The following is a 21,457-nucleotide window of genomic DNA, read 5'->3' as shown; positions in this document are numbered from 1 at the left end:
AAAAACGAGTCTTTTCCCGAGTAGCAGGCAGTGACTAGTGGGGTACCGCAGGGATCGGTCCTAGGACCCCGGCTATTCACAATATATGTTAATGATGATCTAGACGAGGGAACTAGATGTAATATCTCCAAGTTGGCAGATGACACAAAGCTGGGTGGGCATGTGTGCTGTGAGGAGGATGCCGAGAAACTCCAGTATGATTTGGACAGGTTGGGTGATTGGGCAGATGCATGGCAGATGCAGTATAATGTGGATAAATGCGAGGTTATCCACTTTGGTGGCAAAAACAGGAAGGCAGATTATATTCTGAACGGCAATAGATTGGGAGAAGGGGAAGTGCACTGAAACCCGGGTATCCTTGTGCACCAGTCGCTGAAGGTAAGCATGCAGATGCAGCAGGCGGTTAAGAAGGCAAATGGTATGTTGGCCTTCGTAGCGAGAGGGTTCAAGTACAGGAACAAGGATGTCTTGCTGCAGTTGTACAGGGCCTTGGTGAGACCACATCTTGAGTATTGTGTGCAGTTATGGTCGCCTTATCTGAGGAAGGATGTTTTTGCCATGGATGGAGTGCAGAGAAGATTCACTATGCCTGGGCAGGGCGAAGCCAGAGGAAACTCTGGTAGCGGTCCTGACATGCAAATCGGTCGTCCGACCTGGGTATAGGGGCGAAAGACTAATCGAACCATCTAGTAGCTGGTTCCCTCCGAAGTTTCCCTCAGGATAGCTGGTGCTCGTCCACACGCAGTTTTATCTGGTAAAGCGAATGATTAGAGGTCTTGGGGCTGAAACGATCTCAACCTATTCTCAAACTTTAAATGGGTAAGAAGCCCGACTCGCTGGCTTGGAGCCAGGCGAGGATGACGTATGAGGAGAGATTGGGTCGATTGGGCTTATACTCGCTGGACTTTAGAAGAATGAGAGGGGATCTCATTGAAACTTATAAAATTCTAACAGGACTAGACAGACTAAATGCAGGAAGGATGTTCCCGATGGCCGGGGAGTCCAGAACCAGGGGTCACAGTCTAAGGATAAGGGGTAAGCCATTTAGGACAGAGATGAGGAGGAATTTCTTCACCCAGAGAGTGGTGATCCTGTGGAATTCTCTACCACAGAAGGCAGTAGAGGCCAATTCATTAAATATATTCAAGAAGGAGTTGGATGTATTTCTTAAGGCTAAAGGGATCATGGGATATGGGGAGAAAGCAGGGACAGGGTACTGAATTTGGATGATCAGCCATGATCTCATTGAATGGTGGAGCAGGCTCGAGGGGCCGAATGGCCTACTCCTGCTCCTATCTTCTATGTTTCTATGTTTTTCAGGTTGGCAGGCCGTAACTAGTGGGGTGCTGCAAGGATCAGTGCTTGGGCCTCAGCTATTTACAATCTACATTAATGACTTAGATGGTGGGACCGAGTGTAAAGTATCCAAGTTTGCTGATGATACAAAGCTAGGTGGGAAAGTAAGCTGTGAGGAGAACACAAAAAGCCTGCAAAGGGATAAAGACAGGTTAAGTAAGTGGGCAATAAGGTGGCAGATGGAGTATAATGTGGGGAAATGTGTGATTATTCACTTTGATAGGAAGAATAGAAAAACAGAATATTTTTTAAATGGTGGGAAACTATTAAATGTTGGTGTTCAGAAAGATATTAGGTGTCCTCGTACAAGAAACACAGAGAGTTAGCAAGCAGGTACAGCAAGCAATTAGGAAGGCAAATGGCATGCTGGCCTTTATTGCAAGGGGGTTGAAGTACTGAAATCTTGCTACAATTGTACAGAGATTTGGTGAGACCACACCTGGAGTACTGCGCACAGTTTTGGTATCCTTATCTGAGGAAGGGTATACTTGCCTTAAACGCGATGCAATGAAAATTCACTAGATTGATTGCTGGGATGAGATTTTTGTCCTATGAGGAGAGATTGAGTAGATTGGACCTATACTTTCAGGAGTTCAGAAGAAAGAGAGGTGATTGACAGGGTAAATGATGAGAGGTTGTTCCCCCTGGCTGGAGAGTCTAGAACTAGAGGGCATAGTCTGAGGATAAGGGGTCAGCCATTTAAGACTGAGATGAGGAGGAATTTCTTCATTCAGAGGGTTGTGAATCTTTGGAATTCTCTACCCCAAAGGGCTGTGGATGCTGAATGATTGAGTAAATTCAAGGTTGAGATAGATAGAGTTTTGGACTCTAGGGGAATCAAGGGATATGGAAATTGGGCAGGAAAGTGGAGTCAAAGATCCGGTCAAAGATCAGCCATGATCTTATAAAATGGCAGAGCAGGCTCGAGGGGCCGTATGGCCTACTCGTGCTCCTAATTATTATGTTCTTATCTAAGCTGGCACTTCAGTGGAGTACTGAGGGAGTGCTGCACTGTCGGAAGTGCCGTCTTTCAGATGAGACATTAAACTGAGGCCTGTCTGCCCTCTCAGATGGATGTAAAAGATCCCATGGCACTCTTCAGAAGAAGAGCAGGAGACTTCTCCCCAGTGTCCTGGCCAATGTCTACCCCTCAACCAACATCACTGAAACAGATTATCTTTTCATTGCTGCTTCTGGGAGTTTGCTGTGCGCAATTTGGCTGCTGCGTGTTCTATATTACAACAATGACTGCACTTCAAAAGTATTTCATTGACTGTAAAGTGCTATAGAAATGTAAGTCTTTCTAAAAAAAAGGTAAAGTGTGAACTAGAGCCATGTATAGGCCGGACCGGGTAGCAGTGGCAGGTTTCCTTCCCTGACAATTTGGCAGCTTTCATGATCATTCTTTTTTCTCCTGCCTTCCCACAAGTTACCAGATTCATTGAATTCAATTTTATATTTTCCATAATGGAATTTGAACGCATAACCTTTGCATAGCTAGTCCAATAGGTGGCAAAAACAAGTGTGCTTAAAAAAAGGTAAAGAAATAAATTCGGAATCAAATTAGACCGTTGTAGTAAAGTTACCAACCAAGCATAATTGCTTCCAGTTGCTAATGTGAGCAATATTGGCCCAGAATTTGTGGTTGTAATGACGGTGATCCTGTCAGCGTTCTCTGTCATTACTGTGTAAAACTGACAGCAACTTCTGGCATCCACACATGCGCAGTTAAACGCGGCAATCCGGAAGTTGCTGCCAGTGATACCTTGCTCCTCCACAGAGTGCGCTGTTGCAGTCTTCGCAGATGCAATCAACACAGAATCAGTGATTTGACGTGAACTTCAACTTTTTAAGCATTATTCTCGCTGTAAAACAAAGTGAAAAATTTAAGCCTTGTTGAATGAGGTGTAACTGAGCTTTTAATGGGATACTAAGTCATAATTACTGCTGACCAACCTCTCTGGCCCTGAAAAACTAATTTTGTAAGTGTGGAGTGTCATTCCTTTCATTCCATGATAAAAATTCCAGGATTTTAAAAATAATAAAAATTATTATTTTTTAAAGTTTGTTTACAATATTTCAGCTTTTACCTTAATCCCGTGTGTAAATCCCAATCTTTATTTTGCTCTCTGTAAAATGATTAAAAAGTGAATTATAATCAGTGCTTTTTACTTCCTGGTTTCGTGTCTGTGAGAATTCTTCAATCTGATTGGCTGCTCAGCCTGCTTGATGACTTCACTGTTCCTGGACACCACAGATTCCCTATAGCTGGCGCCAGATTGAAACTGATGCCGGAATAGTGGAAATCAACGCCACAAAGCCCGCTAAATCTTTGTGGGCAACTTTCTTCGAGGTCAGCGGTGAGCATCGTCCCTTCGCCGCTGATCACAAAATCCAGGTCAATATAATAAAATGGGAGGAAAGCCATGAATTGAGAAAATATAACCAAAGGAAGTAAAGTTAAAACTTTTACATGAGATTATTCACATACATATATAGACATGGCCACAGCATCTATTCACACCTCGGCTAAGTGTCAAAATACTTTGGTGTGTTTGCATTTTTTAAACAAATTCAAATTTGGATATTTTCTGGATTATTAGGTCAGGCCGCTGGATTACTCATCCAGTAACATAACCACTACACTAACGTACCCATGTAACTACATTGTTGCTTCCCTTCTTGTTTTAACCTACACCACTGCAACATTTATGGCATCAATTTTTCATTCAATCCATTACCATCGCTACTCATCTTTTATTCCTCACTGAAATGCGCATTTCACTACTTTCTGGCTTTTCCCTCTTGGACTTTTACTCCAGCTTCCAATTAAATGGACGTGCCTTTGCTTACTTTCATACTGAAGTCCTTGTAACTCACATCACTTCTTATCCGACTTCAGTCTCCTGTGACTGAAAATATCTCTCGCTCATCTCATTAAATGAATCTGTTGTCTCCATTTCTCTCCTAACCTTGATACCTGCCAAGGTTAGAGGAGTGTTTGATGGCAGCAGATGAACTATTATTCTATATTATAGCTACAGCATGTGAAAAGTAATTCATTACATAAAATATTTTAGGATGTTTCAAGGTCATAAGGTGCTATATAAATGCAAGTATATTTATGTATAACTCTAGAACATTTAATATAGTAGAAACATAGAAACAAACAAAAATAGGAGCTGGAGTAGGCCATTCGGCCCTTCGAGCCTGCTCCGCCATTCAATATGATCATGGCTGATCCTTTATCTCAATACCATATTCCCACTTTCTCCCCATACCCCTTGATGCCTTTTGTGTCTATAGTAGCATGGATAGAGGATTGGTCAATGGACAGAAAACAGAGAATAGGGATAAACGGATTTTTTTCAGGTTGGCAGGCTATAACTAGTGGGGTGCCGCAAGGATCAGTGCTTGGGGCTTCAGCTATTTACAATCTATATTAATGACCTATTTGGAGGGACCGAGTGTAATGTATCCAAGTTTGCTGATGATACAAAGCTAGGTGGGACAGTAAGCTGTGATGAGAACACAGAGTCTGCAAAGGGAGATAGATAGACTAAGTGAGTGGGCAGTAAGGTGGCAGATGGAGTATAATGTAAGGAAATGTGAGGTTATTCACTTTGGTAGGAAGAATAGAAAAACAGAATATTTTTTAAATGGTGAGAGACTTTCAAATGTTGGTGTTCAGAGAGATTTGGGTGTCCTCGTGCAAGAAACACAGAAAGCTAGCTTGCACGTACAGCAAGCAATAAGGAAGACAAATGGCATGTTGGCCTTTATTGCAAGGGGGTTAGAGTATAAGAGTAAGGAAGTCTTGCTACAATTGCACAGGGTCTTGGTGAGACCACACCTGGAGTACATTGTCAGTTTTGGTCTCCTTATCTAATGAAGCATATACTTGAAGCGGTGCAACAAAGGTTCACTACATTGATTCCTGGGATCAGAGGGCTGTTCTAGGATGCGAGATTGTGTAGAATGGGCCTATATTCTCTGGAGTTTAGAAGAATGAGAGGTGATCTCATTGAAACATACAAGATTCTGAACGGGATTGACAGGGTAGATGCTGAGAGGTTGTTTCCCCTGGCTGGAGTGTTTAGAACTAGGGGGCATAGTCTCAGGATAAGGGGTAGGCTCTTTAAGACTGAGATGAGGAGGAATTTCTTCACTCAGAGGGTTGTGAATGTTTAGAATTCTCTGCCCCAGAGGGCTGTGAATGCTGAGTCTTTTGAGTATATTCAAGGCTGAGATAGATAGATTTTTGGACTCTAGGGGAATCAAGGGATATGGAGATCGGGCAGGAAAGTGGAGTTGAGGTCGAAGATCAGCCATTATCTTACTGAATGGTGGAGTAGGCTCAAGGGCCGTATGGCCTACTCCTGCTCTTATTTCTTATGTTCTTATGTTCTTATTTCAATTTTCTGTCAAGCAGAACCAATCTTCCTTCTGCTGAACTCATTATTCTTGGTAACTTCAGTGCTAATTCTCAGCAATGAATTCACTTCTTTTCTACTCATCAACACAGTACTAGTGGCAGAACCTTTGCTATCCTGAATGATATTATACAATTTTTCAATCAGACTGCCCATATCTCTAATCATCCTAGTAATTCAATCAATTTCTAAAGCCTTTTCCTGGCCGCCAGTCCTAACTCTTAAATTGAATGAGGCCAATGTTCATCCCCTCAGCCATGCAGAAATGGAGCAGCAATGCACTGAAAATGTACTTACTGCCCTGTTCTAGTTGACATCTGGGGTGCCGTCATTTTGGTGGGGTCCTTCATATGGGCAGCCCAGGTGCCCAACAAAAACAGGCAGAAATACATGTAATCATAGTCTTATGACATAGGACCTCAAATGCAATTTTTGGCTTTAATTGGGTGGAATGCATTCTGCAGAGGCCCCACCCTGTAGGACTGTACATAAGAACATAAGAAATAGGAGCAGGAGTAGGCCATTTGGCCCCTTGAGCCTGCTCTGCCATTCAATAAGATCATGGCTGATCTTCTACCTCATTTCTACTTTCCTGCACTATCCCCATATCCCTTGATTCCCTTAATATTCAAAAATCTATTGATCTCTGTCTTGAATATACTCAACGACTGAGCCTCCACAGCCATCTGGGGTAGAGAATTCCAAAGATTCACCACCCTCTGAGTGAAGAAATTTCTCCTCACCTCAGTCCTAAATGGCCGACCCCTTATTCTGAGACTGTGACCCCTGGTTCTAGACTCCCCAGCCAGGGGAAACATCTTCACTGCATCTACCCTGTCAAGCCCTGTAAGAATTGTGTATGTTTCAATTAGATCACCTCTCATTCTTCTAAACTCTAGAGAATTTTAGCCTAGGAAATCCCCCTATCCCAGGAACCAGTCTGGTGAACCTTCGTTGCACTCCTCTATGGCAAGTATATACTTCCTTAGGTAAGGAGACCAAAACTGTACACAATACTCCAGGTGTGGTCGCACCAGGGCCCTATATAATTGCAGAAAGACGTCTTTACTCTTATACTCAAATTCTTTTGTAATAAAGGCCAACATGCCATTTGCTTTCCTAATTGCTGGCTGTACCTGCATGTTAACTTTCAGTGATTTATGTGCAAGGACACCCAGGTCCCTCTGAACACAAACATTTCCCAATCTCTCAACATTTAAAAAATACTCTGCTTTTCAATTTTCTTACCAAAGTGGATAACTTCACATTTCTCCACATTATATTCCATTTGCCATGTTCTTGCCCACTCACTTAGCTTGTCTATATCCCCTTGAAGCCTCCTTGCATCCTCCTCACAGCTTACATTCCCACCCAGCTTTGTATCATCAGCAAACTTGGATATATTACATTTGGTCTCATCTAAATCATTGATGTAGATTATGAATAGCTGAGGCCCAAGCACTGATCCTTGCGGTACCCCACTAGTTACAGCCTGCCAACCCGAAAATGACCCGGTTATTCCTACTCTCTGTTTTCTCTCCGTTAACCAATCCTCAATCCATGCTAGTATATTACCCCAATACCATGAGCCCTAATTTTGTTTAATAATCTCTTGTGTGGCACCTAAAATCCAAATACACCACATCCACTGGTTCCCCCTACATAGAATGGCCTAACCCGAGGTCCTTAAAAGGACTGCTGGAGGCCGTTCTGAAAACGGACAAGCTAAGTATTTTTTAATGATTTTGAATGATGCTATGTGAGGCTAGCAGAAGCATGAATTGAACCGCCTACTGTTGGTTCCACCGCACAGCCCTCCATCATGTCTCCACTGACCCCATTACGTCTCCTCTCCACAAAATCTTTTGAACATGATCTCATGTCTGATTCATGCAGAATATTCTTTAGAAAACAGTCTGTAAACCAGTCAAATCTTGTTTGGCAATAAACGTTAGCCAACTGGGATGGTCTTCAAGAAGTCTTTGCTGCATTTCTCTACTATCCAACTGGCACTTTCATTTTCTTAACCCTTCTATCTGCTTCAGTTATATTTTCCTAATTGAAAGGGGAGGTTTCCTGCCTCATTTTCCTCTATTATCAGAACTGATGTTACCTCTTGGTTCAATCACGATGGCCTGGATATTAACAGGGATGGGTTAGGTAGTTGGGTGGGTGGAGTTTCAGATGGAAAACCTTAACTCCACAGCGTGCGTTATCTGTCATTGACAGATTCCCTGCCCAGAATTCAGCCTGATTGACAGGGTAGGCTTCCAGTCAGGCGGGGAGGACTCTGGAACAGGCCGCAGGAACAGGTAGGACTGATCCATGACCTCTGGAGGGGGGTCTGATCCACAACACCAGGGGGGTTCCGATCCGGGGGGGATCCGATCCCTGGGGGAACCAATCCCTGATTCCGAAGGGGTGGTCCAATCCCCAACCCCAAGGGATGGGGTGTTCGATCCCTGGGGGGACTGATCCCCGGCTCTGGGGCCTTTGTATGATGGGAGGTGCGGTCTGATGGAGAGCGGGGGAACATGTGGGACCAGGGTTGGTGGTGGGGGGTGGGAAGCATTCCTGCTCCTCCTGGCTCACAAGCAGTGCTGTGAAGGCACTTACCTTCTCCCCGAAACTGTCCTCGCCTCACTTCGGCTGCCGGGTTTCCCGAGGCCTGGGAAACCCGGCCGCCCACTGTAAAACCTGCAAAGCAGGTTTAATCAGAGGCTGCCGGCCTCACTAAAATATTTAAATTGCCAACCCTCCTCCTGGAAGCGGGTTGGCTGCCAGCCCTTTGTCCCACCTCCGTACAGCCTGGAAGTGGGCAGGTTGGAGGTGGGTTAGGGTTGGGTTTGAGATTATTAAAATGTTAACGTCTGATCCAAACCCAATCCACCTGTTCTTGTGTGCTAAAATTCAGCCAGATGAGTCGCATTAAAAAAATTTGCCTCTCACATATGGCTTCTTGATCATTCTGAGCCAAGTTTATCTCTGCTCATAACTTCTGTAAATCTATACTGGGCTTGGTAAACAAAACATATTGCAAAGGAGCACCAGCTGCTGTCATCCTACCCTTCAAACAGCTACTAATTGTGATTGCTTATCAAAGTTATCTCTTCTAATTTATGTAATCATTCTTTCCACCCTCCTCTGTTCCGATGGTACAGTTGCTAGCTCTTCTGGTCTCTTGCCAAAGCTGTCTGTTGAAATTTCTGTGAATCCTCTTTGACACCACGCGTCTGTACTAATAAGCTTTCCGAAAGAAAAAGCTGGCTTTCAGCTCACTTTCATCCTCCAATATTCATTCCAATGAAGTAAGATTCCAGGGGTTCCATTTCTGCAGGGGTTCACTCAACCGTGCACCGTCACTTTGAAGGAAGATCAGTGGAAAGCCTGGTGAACCAGTGTAAACACACTTAGGAGGAGAATTTCCATTGGGTCTTCATGTTATCCCACCATAGCTTCGGTGAAAGATTGGCAAGAACTATTCTCCAAGGTTTCCACTAATCTTACGCTGAAATTATGACAGGCATTCAGGAGAACCCGCTCGAAAAATCCCAGATGCTGGTGTTCATAGCATTATCTTTTGAGTGCACCCCTGTAATATACAATTGGAAATGTGCTTGCCTTTGCCATTACACTAACATAGATGATCCCGCTTACCTTGTAAACTGCCACAATATTGTCCTTACATCAGTATTTTCTAAAGTTATGGAAGCTTCTGTTAATTCTAAAATAAGCTGTCAATTTGAAAGTTCTGGCATGATCCATAATTACTAGTTTGGTTTTCAGCATAACTGTTCCACTGCTGAATTTATTAGCTTTGATGATTTTACGAAAATGGCAATGATGGAGCTGAGTTAGTCAATGAAGCAGGCTCACCTGTGCCAGGAGTTCAGAGGTCAGGCTAAGCTGCATTTTGTCATGGGACCTGCCCTTCCCCCAATTTGAATCGGCTACTGGCACACCCAGAGAGCTTGGCCTTTGGCACACTTGGTTGGGAGGTGAAAATTAAGCAAGGCAGCAGTACTTAAAGGGATGCAGCTCACCATTAAAGAGGAAGTTGCGGTGGTCGCATTAAGGTACACTAATTGTTCACGGTGGCACAGCATAGACACGTGGGCAATACTGCTCCCTTTGATGCTGAAGTCCAGCTGCAGGAGGTGTACCAAAGGAAAGTGGCCCTATTTGAGGCTGGAGATCACACTCCATTAAAGGTTAAGATACTTGGGGAGATCCAGGCTGTGGTCAATAGCCATGATGGCCTATTCACCAAGGGTGTGCATCGAATGTATCCTGCACTTGAGTGCCCTCCATTACAGCTATAGTGCCTTGTTGAGTGATTGATTCTTTCTGTAAATAGTGTCCCTTAGTAAGAGTCATTTTATGACACTAGTTTTCATTGCCTATGTTCTCCTGATCGCAAGGCCCCTTTGCATACCAACCAAGAAAACTAACAAAAGCAGACCAAAAGTTTCAAAAACATTGATTGACTGAGGCCCAAAACAGCTGATGGCTCCAAAACAACACTGATTACAGACCTAGTGACACATATGGCCTCAATAATAACTCTGAGGCATGTTCGGAGCCGACTTCTAGACACGATCACATTTTCGCTGACTTTAATCAATGACCCGCACTTAACCCATGCACTCCTCCAGGTTAAAATTCCCTCCCCCACAGAATCATCGAGTCTGACAGTACAGAAGGAGGCCATTTGGCTAATTGTGCCTGTGCCAGCTCTTTGAAAGAGCTATCCAATTAGTCCCACTTCTCTGGTCTTTCCACATGACCCTGCAAAATTTTCCTTTTCAAGTCTATAACCAATTCTCTTTTGAAAGTTGCACTTGAATCTTCTTCCACCACACCTTCAGGCACTGCATTCCAGATCATAACAACTTGCCATGTGAAAAAAATTCTCCTTACTTTTGGTTCTTTTGCCAATTATATTAAAGCTGTGTCCTTTGGTTACTGACCATCCCACCAGTGGATAAGGTTTCTCCTTATTTACTCTATCAAAACCCTCATAATTTTGAACACCTCTATTAAATCTTCCATTAATCTCCTCTGCTCTAAGGAGAAAAAATCCAGCTTTTCTAGTCTCTCGGGATAACTGAAGTACCACACCCCTGGTACCATTCAAGTAAATCTCCTCTGCATCCTCTCTAAGACTGTAACGTCCCTCCTAAAATGTGGTGCCCAGAATTGGACTCAATCCTCCATCTGAGGACTAACCAGTGATTTATAATGGTTTAAAATAACTTCCATGTTTTTGTACTCTATGGACCCGATATTTACTGGGGCAGAATTTCCAAGCCAGGGGAAGGGGGTGAAGGGAGGAGTTATGGTCGGGAAACACAGATGTCCAGGTTTCCCCGAATGCCATGGAGATTTAACTCCATAGGGTGCATGTTTTTATTTAACAGGTTCCCCGCTCGGAGGCCAGCCTGATTGACCGGCTTGGCTCCCTGTCAGGTGGGGAACGCTGCAGCAGAGGCTGCAGCCCAGCAGCAGTTATGTTTAGTGCTGTTGTGGGTATAGATCGCGAGGGGGGAGTGACGTGATTTCAAATCCCACCACGGCAGCTGGGGAATTTAAATACAGTTAAATAAATAAATCTGGAATAAAAAGCTAATATCAGTAATGGTTACCATTGTCGTAAAAACCCATCTGGTTCACCAATGTCCTTTCGGGAAGGAAATTTGCCGTCCTTACCCGGTCTGGCCTATATGTGACTCCAGACCCACAGCAATGTGGTTGACTCTTAACTACCCCCTGAAATGGCCTAGCTAGCCACCCAGTTCTACCAAACCACAACAAAGACGTATACTAAGAATAAAACCGGACGGACCACCTGACATCGACCTAGACACCAGACACGACAAAGGCACACCCAGCCCAGTCGACACTGCAAAGTCCTCCTCACTAACATCTGAGGACTTGTGCCTGTAAGGAGGGAATGGCCCTGGGAGTCCTCAACATTGACTCTGGACCCCATGAAGTCTCATGGCATCAGGTCAAACATGGACAAGGAAACCTGCTAATTACCACCTACCGCCCTCCCTCAGTTGCTGAATCAGTACTCCTCCATGTTGAATACCACTTGCAAGAAGCACTGAGGGTAGCAAGGACACAGAATGTACTCTGGGCGGGGGACTTTAATGTCCATCACCAAGAGTGGCTCGGTAGCACTATTACTGACCGAGCTGGCTGAGTCCTAAAGAACATAGCTGCCAGACTGGGCCTGTGGTAGGTGGTCAGAGAACCAAAATGAGGGAAAAACCTGCTTGACCTCGTCCTCACTAATCTACCTATCGCAGATGCATCTGTCCATGACCGTATTCGTAGGAGTGACGTCCGCCCATCCTTGTGGAGACGAAGTCCATTTGCATATTGAATTATCATTGGCCCGCAGGCATCTGTAAGGAATACCTATTGTATTCACATGTGATCACATGCTGAGTTGTCATTGGCCTGCAGGCATCTGTAAGGACTACTATTGTTTTGAAGACCCAGGCTAGGGGTCCTAATGCCATGCTTTCCCCATTGGTGCTGCTATGAGTAAGATCACAGACCTAATGCTTAATAAAAGAATTAAACTGTAATACTCCGTTGTCCTGCAATTTATTATTTTTATACAAAGTGTGCAAAACAATAACTGCCTGTTAACAGGTAGCTAACAGGCAGTTTTTAGCCTAATCCCTATTTTGAGGGGTTTCGTATGGGTTTCCCGACGGCTCCAAATCACGCCAGGTAGAGCAGGCGGGCCGTCGGGTTGAAGGAGTTGGAGGGGTCGCGATGTTGGCGCTCAGGTGAGTGATGGATGCATGAGTGCAAAGGTAAGTGTGTTTGGTGTGTCTAAAGTGTGTAAAGAACTTTTACTTACCTGCACTTACCTTCACAGCCTTTCTTCCTGTAGCCATCGGGAGCGCATCACTCACCCGGCACTGAAAGCTGAACGGCTGCGAACTGTCAAAAGTGACAGCCTTCAGCTTTGAGTGCCAGTGTGAGTTCTAACTTAGTCTGTGCAGAATGACTCAGCTTAGAACTCAGAGTGTCAGTGTTTCACTGCTTCAAACAGCTGTGAGACACTGATATTTGGCGGGCTCAACAAGGTCAATCAAGGGAAAATCGCGCGGATTGGCCGGACGTCAAAGTAGGCGGGTCAAAAACCCGAAAGGGGAAGTTCCGCCTTCTTCCCGACAGGTTCGGCAAAATCTACCCCATGGTATCCGAATAGGGATTGTAAATGGACATCGTTGGAGCTCCCTTGCCTCGAATGGAATGGGAATCTTTGAACTTACCTGGAGAATGGCGCAACTTCAAGCGACACGTGGAGTTGATGTTCTCGGGTCCGCTGAAAAGCAAAGGGGAGGAAGAAAGATGCAGCTACCTACTCCTGTGGATCGGAGAAAAAGGGAGAGACATTTTTAACACATGGTCTCTCATTGCAGATGAAGCAAAGGTACTGAAAAGTTATTTTGACCGTTTTGAATCATATGTGATGCCCAAGACAAATACAATATTCACTAGGTACAAGTTTCAGGAGAAAGTACAAGGAGCTAGTGAGTCGTTTGAACAGTTCGTGACTGAGTTAAAACTGCTAGTAAAAGACTGTGAATATGCAGATAAAGATGAGATGGTCAGAGACCACATCATGTTTGCAATACATTCAGCTAAAGTGAGAGGGAAACTTTTGAATGTTGGGTCCGGGCTAACGCTGGACAAAGCTATGGACATAGCTAGATCGCACGAGATAGCCCAAGCACAGTTGAAAACCATAACCGGTGGCACGAGCAGCTCACGTTAACAGACAGTGCACGCAGTTAATAGACACACACCAAAGAACACCGCCCAGAGAGTGTGTTTCTGAACAGAAAGAACAGAGAGAGTTATAAAATGAGCGAAACATACATAAAATGCTTCAAAAACTGTGGCTATTGTGGAAACAAGGTGCATGGGGAAAAGGAGCACTACCCTGCCAAAGGAAGGCAATGTGCTAAATGTGGGAAATGGAACCACTTCGCTAAAGTTTGCAGGACTGTTTTTGGAATAGCAGTACACATGGTGAGTGGCAGCCAAATGCCAGATAGAGAGCCAAATGCAGAGGAACTGTTTATTGATTCTGTGTCACAGAAAAAACAGATTTCAGAGATTGAGCAAGCCTTTGCAGATATTGAGATAGGAAAACAGGGCACAGAGCTTAAGTTCAAACTAGACACTGGAGCTCAGGTTAATGTAATTCCTCACAGCTTGAAGGATGAGTATGAGCTACAGCCCACCTCACACAGACTGACCAGTTATGGGGGTGAGCAGCTCATTGTAAAAGGCACATGCGTGATGAAATGCAAGTACAAAGAAAGCGACATGATGTTGGACTTTTACATTGTTGACACTCAAGCACCTCCAGTGCTAGGTCTAAAGGCATGTTTAGACATGGACCTCGTCAAGCTAGTGCTATTATTGACAGCACCAGTTGAGAAGCAGACAGTCATGGAGGAGTTTGCTGACGTTTTCAAAGGAATCGGACTATTCCCAGGTGAATGCACTATTCACCTTGACCCAGCAGCAACCCCTGTGGTTTGCCCACCGAGAAGGATACCCCTTGCTCTATGTAGTCACCTGAAGGAGGAGCTGCAGAGCATGGAGAAGACAGAAATCATCATCCAGGAAACAGAACAGACAGAGTGGGTCAACGTGTTAGTAGTGGTTGAGAAACCACGTACAGGCAAGCTCAGAGTCTGTCTTGACCCCAGGGATTTGAACAAGGCTATCAAACGCCCTCACTACCCTCTACCAACGCTAGATGACATCACAACCAAGCTAGTGGGAGCACGTTACTTCAGTGTAATGGACGCACGATCAGGATACTGGACTATCAAGCTCACGGAAGAGTCATCTAAGCTAACAACGTTCAACACACCATTTGGACGCGTTTACCATTTGCTCTTATCTCAGCTCAGGATGAATTCCAGTGGAAGATCGACGAAACCTATGAAGGCCTCAACGGAGTAGTCACAATTGTAGACGACATCCTCATCTATGGCAGGCATAGAGAGGAACATGACAGGAACCTCCGTGCGATGCTACAACGATCACGGGAGAAAGGTATCCGGCTCAACCCCGAGAAAAGCATAATCGGATCCACCGAGATCAGTTATTTCGGGCATCGCCTCTCAACTGATGGCATTAAGCCGGATCCAGAGAAAATCACCGCCATCAAGAAGATGGAGCCGCTGAAGAACCGCGCAGAGCTAGAGACAGTACTAGGCATGGTTAACTACTTAGCCAAGTTTGCCCCAAGCCTCTCCGAAATCAACGCACCCATGCGTCAGTTGCTCAAACAATCCAATGAGTTCCTGTGGGACAAACAAAATGACACAGCATTTCAGAAAATGAAAGACCTAATCACCAGAGAACCAGGACCAGTTCTTGCCTACTTCGACCCCAACAAAGAGCTCAGACTACAAGTGGACACGTCAAAGTACGGACTAGGCGCAGTATTACAGCATGAAGGAAAGCCCATCGGCTACACTTCCAGATCTCCCACAGTGAAATCAACTATGCTCAAATCGAGAAAGAGCTATATGCAATTCTGTTTGGATGTAAGCGTTTCCACCAGTACGTCTATGGCCGACAAGTCATTGTGGAATCCGACCACAAGTCCCTCGAGTCAATCATGAGGAAACCACTAGCCGCAGCCCCACCAAGGCTACAGAGAATGATCCTTCAGCTACAAAAAGTACGACTTCACAATCATTCACCATCCAGGCAAAGACATTCCTGTCGCAGACACGCTCTCCAGAAAGTCTCTTAGCTACCAGGACAGCAGCCTCAGTGGAGGCATGGATGTGCAGGTGCTCATGGTGTACAACAGCTTACCTGTGAGTGACTCAAAACTGAAGGAGATCCAAGCAGGAACAGAGAAAGATGCACAACTCACACTGCTGAGCAAAGTCATACATGAAGGATGGCCTGAGGAAAGGAGGAAATGCCCTCAGAGCATATCTGAATTCTGGAACCACAGAGACGAACTGTCACAAATCAACAGAATCGTCTTCAAAGGGGAGAAAATCATCATTCCTACCAGTCTCAGAGAAGAGATGTTGACAAAAATTCATGCTGGACATATGGGCATGGAAAAATGCAAACAAAGAGCACGTGACATTATGTTTTGACCCGGAATATGCAAACACATCTGTAAGTACTTGAGAATGTTATAGATGATTAGTGTACACTGTATGTTGCAGAAAATGTTTAGTTTGTAACTTTTCTCTGTAAGCAAACTTACACAGCTAGCCGTGAAGTGCTCGCTCTCTGTCTAGCTGGTTAACTAGTAGCTGTATTTTGATGCACTATGTACAGGGCTAATTTAAAGAGCATGCCTTCCAGTTTGCTAAATGTATATTCACAGTAAGCTGTGTTTCCACGTGTTTGGTAATTTACATGCCAAATGTACTGTGTTGCTCAGGCGTACCTAAATTTGTGTATGCATATCAGTTACGCGCTTGTATACTAATGTGTGCTTCCATTTCTGTGTTGTATTTCAGTTTTACGATAAGAATCTTTCAGTAAAGCTTTACAAGAAAAGTCAAGCCTTGTGATTTTTATGGGAAGATATCAAGTTGTTAGCTATCTGTCTAGCTCTGCATAGGAACGCGCTGCGAGAGCAGAAAAGTAAAAAGACAACAGCACAGCGGGCTCAAGCACAAGAAGATACCACTCAGCTACCATGAGTCTATGCTCAGGAAGACAATATACCATAGAGGACGTCGACCAGCCAATCGAGAAGCATGAGCCTCTCCGAGCAAACGATGCCAAGTCACAGTCCTCTAAAGCATCTTCTAGATCATCTCGGCGGTCCAGCAGACCGTCGTCATCGACAGCTTCTGCAGCCGCCAAAGCACGTGCCAAGGCAAAAGCTGCCCAGGCTCAATTGTCCTTTGCTGAAAAAGAAGCTAGTGTGATGAAGCAGAGAGCTGACCTCGACGCCAGTCTCCACATTCTCCAAAGCCAGAGAGCTGCCGCTGCCGCTGAAGCTGAAGCCGCAGCTTATGAAGAAGGTGAGGAGAACGAAGGCGGGGAGCCCAGCCATGAAACATATGTTCTAGAACAGCCCCTCAGTCCAGTGCAACGTACAAGTGAGTATGTCCAACAACACTCCAAATTGTTCTTCAAGGAAACATCCAGGTATCTCGACGCAGAACCAGCCACTCACCACAGTAGCAAACAGCCTGTTTTTGGAGACACTGAGCTTAAAGGAGAAGAAACAAGTAAGACTTACCTGCAGAGACCTCCACAGCACTTGGCCAATCCAGCCAAGCAGTCCTCACCCGAGCCACAAGGTGCACAAGACCTCGCTAGGTACCTTATCCGCCGAGAATTGTTAAGTTCAGGCCTTCTAGAATTTGATGACCTTCCTGAAAATTATTGGTCATGGAAAGCGTCCTTCCTGAGTACCACCAAGGACTTGAATCTGTCAGCCAGAGAAGAACTAGACTTGATGACAAAGTGGCTCGGAGCTGAGTCGTCAGAACAGGCGAAGAGAATTCGCTCAGCGCATGTCCGCAATCCCACAGCAGGCCTCAACCTGGTTTGGCAACGTCTCGAAGACTGTTATGGGACACCAGAAGTCATTGAACACGCACTGCTCAAGAAGATTGAGGACTTTCCGAAGCTAACCAACAAAGATAATGTCGAGCTCCGAGAACTGGGCGACATTCTCCTCGAACTGGAGTGTGCCAAGGGAGAAGGTTACCTGACCGGCCTCTCGTATTTGGATACAGCTCGTGGGGTAAACCCAATAGTGGAAAAGCTCCCCTACAACCTTCAAGAGAAATGGATAGCTAAGGGATCCAAGTACAAGGAGGACAATGGAGTGGCATTTCCCCCCTTCTCTCTCTTCTCCAGGTTCGTCCAACAACAGGCAAAGGTGAGGAATGATCCAAGTTTCACTTTCTCCACCTCCAGCAGTTATGCTCCTTCGAGAACAGAGAAACCCACAAAGTACAGCAACAAAGCCTCTGTGAGTGTGCACAAAACAGATGTTCCAGCCGAACCCTCAGTCAACCAATCCAGTTCTGCTGGGAATAAAGTGGACGACCCAGATCGTCAGTGTCCAATACACAAGAAGCCCCAACCACTCAAAAAGTGTCGAAGTTTTAGAGACAAGCCTATTGATGAGCGCAAATCATACCTGAAAGAGAATCGCATCTGCTTCAGGTGTTGTAGGTCGACTATGCACATGGCAAAAGACTGCAAGGCGACAATCAAGTGCTTTGAGTGCAACAGTGAAAAACACATCGCAGCCCTGCATCCAGGTCCTCCTCCTTCAACCACCGAGAGTGCTGCGGTTGACAAAGAGGATAGCGGGGAGCAAAGCAAAAGCACATCTTCTTCAGTCACCTCCAAGTGTACAGAGGTTTGTGGAAATGCAAGTAGCCCACGCTCATGCTCCAAAATCTGCTTGGTTAAAGCATATCCTGCAGGGAGAAAGGAGAAGGCAATCAAAATGTACGCAGTGCTTGATGAGCAAAGTAACAAGTCTCTAGCGAAGACAGAATTCTTCAATCTCTTTGAAGTCAAGGCCAGCGCAACTCCGTACACGCTAAAAACCTGTGCAGGGACAACAGAGACTACGGGTAGGAGAGTTGGGAACTTCATGATCGAGTCCATGGATGGGAAACTACAGCTTCCCCTCCCCACCTTAATTGAGTGTGACATGATGCCAGATGATAGGACGGAAATTCTCTCCCCAGAGGTCGCACGCCATCAGCCCCACCTACAGCCAATTGCCAACAAGATTCCAGCTGTGGACCCGGACGCTCCAATCCTCCTGCTCTTGGGAAGAGACATCTTAAGGGTGCACAAGGTGCGTGAGCAAATCAACGGGCCCCACAATGCTCCTTATGCGCAGCGGCTTGACCTGGGATGGGTCCTCGTGGGTGGAGTTTGCCTGGGAACAGTCCACAAACCAGCGGATGTCAGCGTCTATAAAGCAAACGTGTTGCACAACGGTCGCACATCCTGTCTCAGCCCATGCCCAAACAGGATCCAGGTAAAGGAAGACTACGATGACATGACGCAGCATCATAGGTCAACCTCCTCTGCCTGTGAGGAAGAGGCAGGCCCCACTGTGAGCACAGACAGCCTAGGATGCTCAGTGTTTGAAAGGTCCAAGGATGATGACAAGCCAGCACTATCCATGGACGACAAAGCTTTCCTAACCATCATGGATGAGGAGGTTTACCAGGACGATGGACACAGCTGGGTGGCACCCTTACCATTTCACTCTCCTAGACGCCGTCTTCCGAGTAACAGGGAACAAGCTATGAAGCGCCTCACAGCGCCAGGGACCCGGGTTCGAATCCGGCCTCAGGTGACTGTCTGTGTGGAGTTTGCACATTCTCCCCATGTTTGCGTGGGTTTCCTCCGGGTGCTCCGGTTTCCTCCCACAGTCCAAAGATGTGCAGGTTAGGATGATTGGCTATGATAAATTGACCCTTAGTGTTAGGGGGATTAAATACGTGGGGTTACGGGGATAGGGTGGGATATGTGTTGGTGTAGGGGTTACGGGGATTGGGTGGGATATGTGTCGGTGCAGGCTCGATGGGCCGAAATGGCCTCTATCTGCACTGTGGGGTTTGTGTGATTCTGTGATTCTGACATTGTCGGAAAATGGCCCATTTGTCTAGAACGTCGCCCATCAAATGTCAAAGAAGCCATGATACCTCACCGTATCCCAGACAGGCCCTGGCAGGTCGCGGCAACGGATCTGTTCACATGGAATAATGAGCACTACATAGTGACTGTTGATTACTACTCCGGTTGACAACTTCAAGTCACCAGCACAGCTGTTGATGAGCCACAGACTTCGCTCAATCCTTCCAAGCACCAACCAGCAGCTGCAGCCAGAGGTCGTCAGCAGCAAGCAAGTGCATGCAAAACGTGTACAGAGACAGCTACACCAAAAGAGATACTATGACAGGTCAGCTAGACTACTGCCGCCGCTGCACAATGGAGAATCCATCAGAATCCAGGAGCATGACTACTGGAAGCCAGCAGTCGTCATCCAGGCAGCTGACACTGAGCGATCATATCACGTCCGCACCCCAGAAGGACAGGTGTACCGCCGCAATCGCAGGCACCTCCTGAGCACCAAGGAACAACACCGTCAATCCGATGAGAGGATCAGTTCAACAGAGTGTGATGAACAGAGCAATACACAAAACACATCATACTTACCTGAACTTAAACCTGAACCTGAATTGTTGACCGATTCAGGAGCATGCTCAGTTTCATACCACACAAGGTCGGGACGAGAGGTCAACCTAGAGTTATCCTTGACTTGTGAACTGTCAAAGGGTGTAGGCGGATCGCTGCCCTAAAAAAGACTGTACATCGTTATTGAAACGTTGAGATATTTTCAGTGCTAGTTAAATGCTGAGTTTACTTATATGTTTATGCTGCCGAGAACATTATGTAGAAGAAAGGTTTAAAAGTAATGCATAACATTTAAAAAAAAAGAAAGTGGATGTAACATTTGCATATTGAATTATCATTGGCCCGCAGGCATCTGTAAGGAATACCTATTATATTCACATGTGATCACATGCTGAGTTGTCATTGGCCTGCAGGCATCTGTAAGGACTACTATTGTTTTGAAGACCCAGGCTAGGGGTCCTAATGTCATGCTTTCCCCATTGGTGCTTCTATGAGTAAGATCACAGACCTAATGCTTAATAAAAGAGTTAAACTGTAATACTCCATTGTCCTGCAATTTATTATTTTTATACAAAGTGTGCAAAACAAGACAGACACCCTCCATCGTGTTGTGTGGCACGACCACCATGTTAAATGGGATAGATTCAGAACAGATACCACAGCTCAAAACTGGGCATCCATGAGGCACTGTGGGCCATTAGCAGCAGCAGAATTGTATTCCATCACAATCTGTAACCTCATGGCCCAGCATATCCCTCATTCTACCATTACCATCAAGCCAGTGGACTAACCCTGGTTTAATGAGGATTGCAGAAGAGCATGCCAGGAGCAGCACCAGACATTCCTAAAAATGAGGTGGCAACCTGGTGAAGCTACAACACAGGACTACATGCATGCTAAACAACGGAAGCAGCATGCTATAGACAGAGCTAAGCGATCCCACAACCAACGGATCAGATCAAAGCTCTGCAGTCCTGCCACATCCAATTATGAATGGTCGTGGACCATTAAACAACTAATGGGAGAAGGAGGCTCCATCAACATGATTGTGTCGAGCAGAAGTATATTTGAAGTGTAGTCACTGTTGTAATGTCGTAAATAATTCCATGCACATAGCACTTCGGTCACCAACAACATGCACTGGCAGGAAAAGCCTCTTCCCAGCTAATGTGAGAAGGTCTAGCATGGGGTGGGTGGGGTGGGGAGGTTGTCAGGACACGGGGTACTCAGGAACCTGGCAACATTCTCTTAAATGTTATCTGCTAATACGCCAAGAAATAAGTTTATTGATAAAATCCTTACCTAATCCTTCACTCTCTTCAAACATCTTCTTTACCGTCTGACAGGAAGAGCCGTTCCCGTGGCACACCCCACATCGATCTTCAACTGCATTGGATTCTATTTCATAGTCACACCCTACAGACTGGAAGAAATACAAACAATTTAACATA

The 21,457-nt window shown here is 45.5% G+C and overlaps 1 protein-coding gene across 1 annotated transcript in view; it reads right to left on the bottom strand.

The window, feature by feature from the left end:
- The window catches only part of LOC147123535 (A disintegrin and metalloproteinase with thrombospondin motifs 12-like), a 967,639-nt gene that overhangs the window by 318,484 nt on the left and 627,698 nt on the right, over nucleotides 1–21,457 (bottom strand). The window contains exon 14 of the mRNA XM_085974208.1: nucleotides 21,309–21,429. Within this exon, the coding sequence (XP_085830334.1) occupies nucleotides 21,309–21,429 (121 nt within the window). The remainder of the gene's footprint in view (nucleotides 1–21,308; nucleotides 21,430–21,457) is intronic.

This window comes from Somniosus microcephalus, chromosome 2, assembly GCF_052327205.1.
Source record: "Somniosus microcephalus isolate GS21.2 chromosome 2, FLI_Smic_1.0, whole genome shotgun sequence".
Taxonomy (NCBI): Eukaryota; Metazoa; Chordata; class Chondrichthyes; order Squaliformes; family Somniosidae; genus Somniosus; species Somniosus microcephalus.
This window is presented reverse-complemented; position numbering and strand designations above follow the sequence as displayed.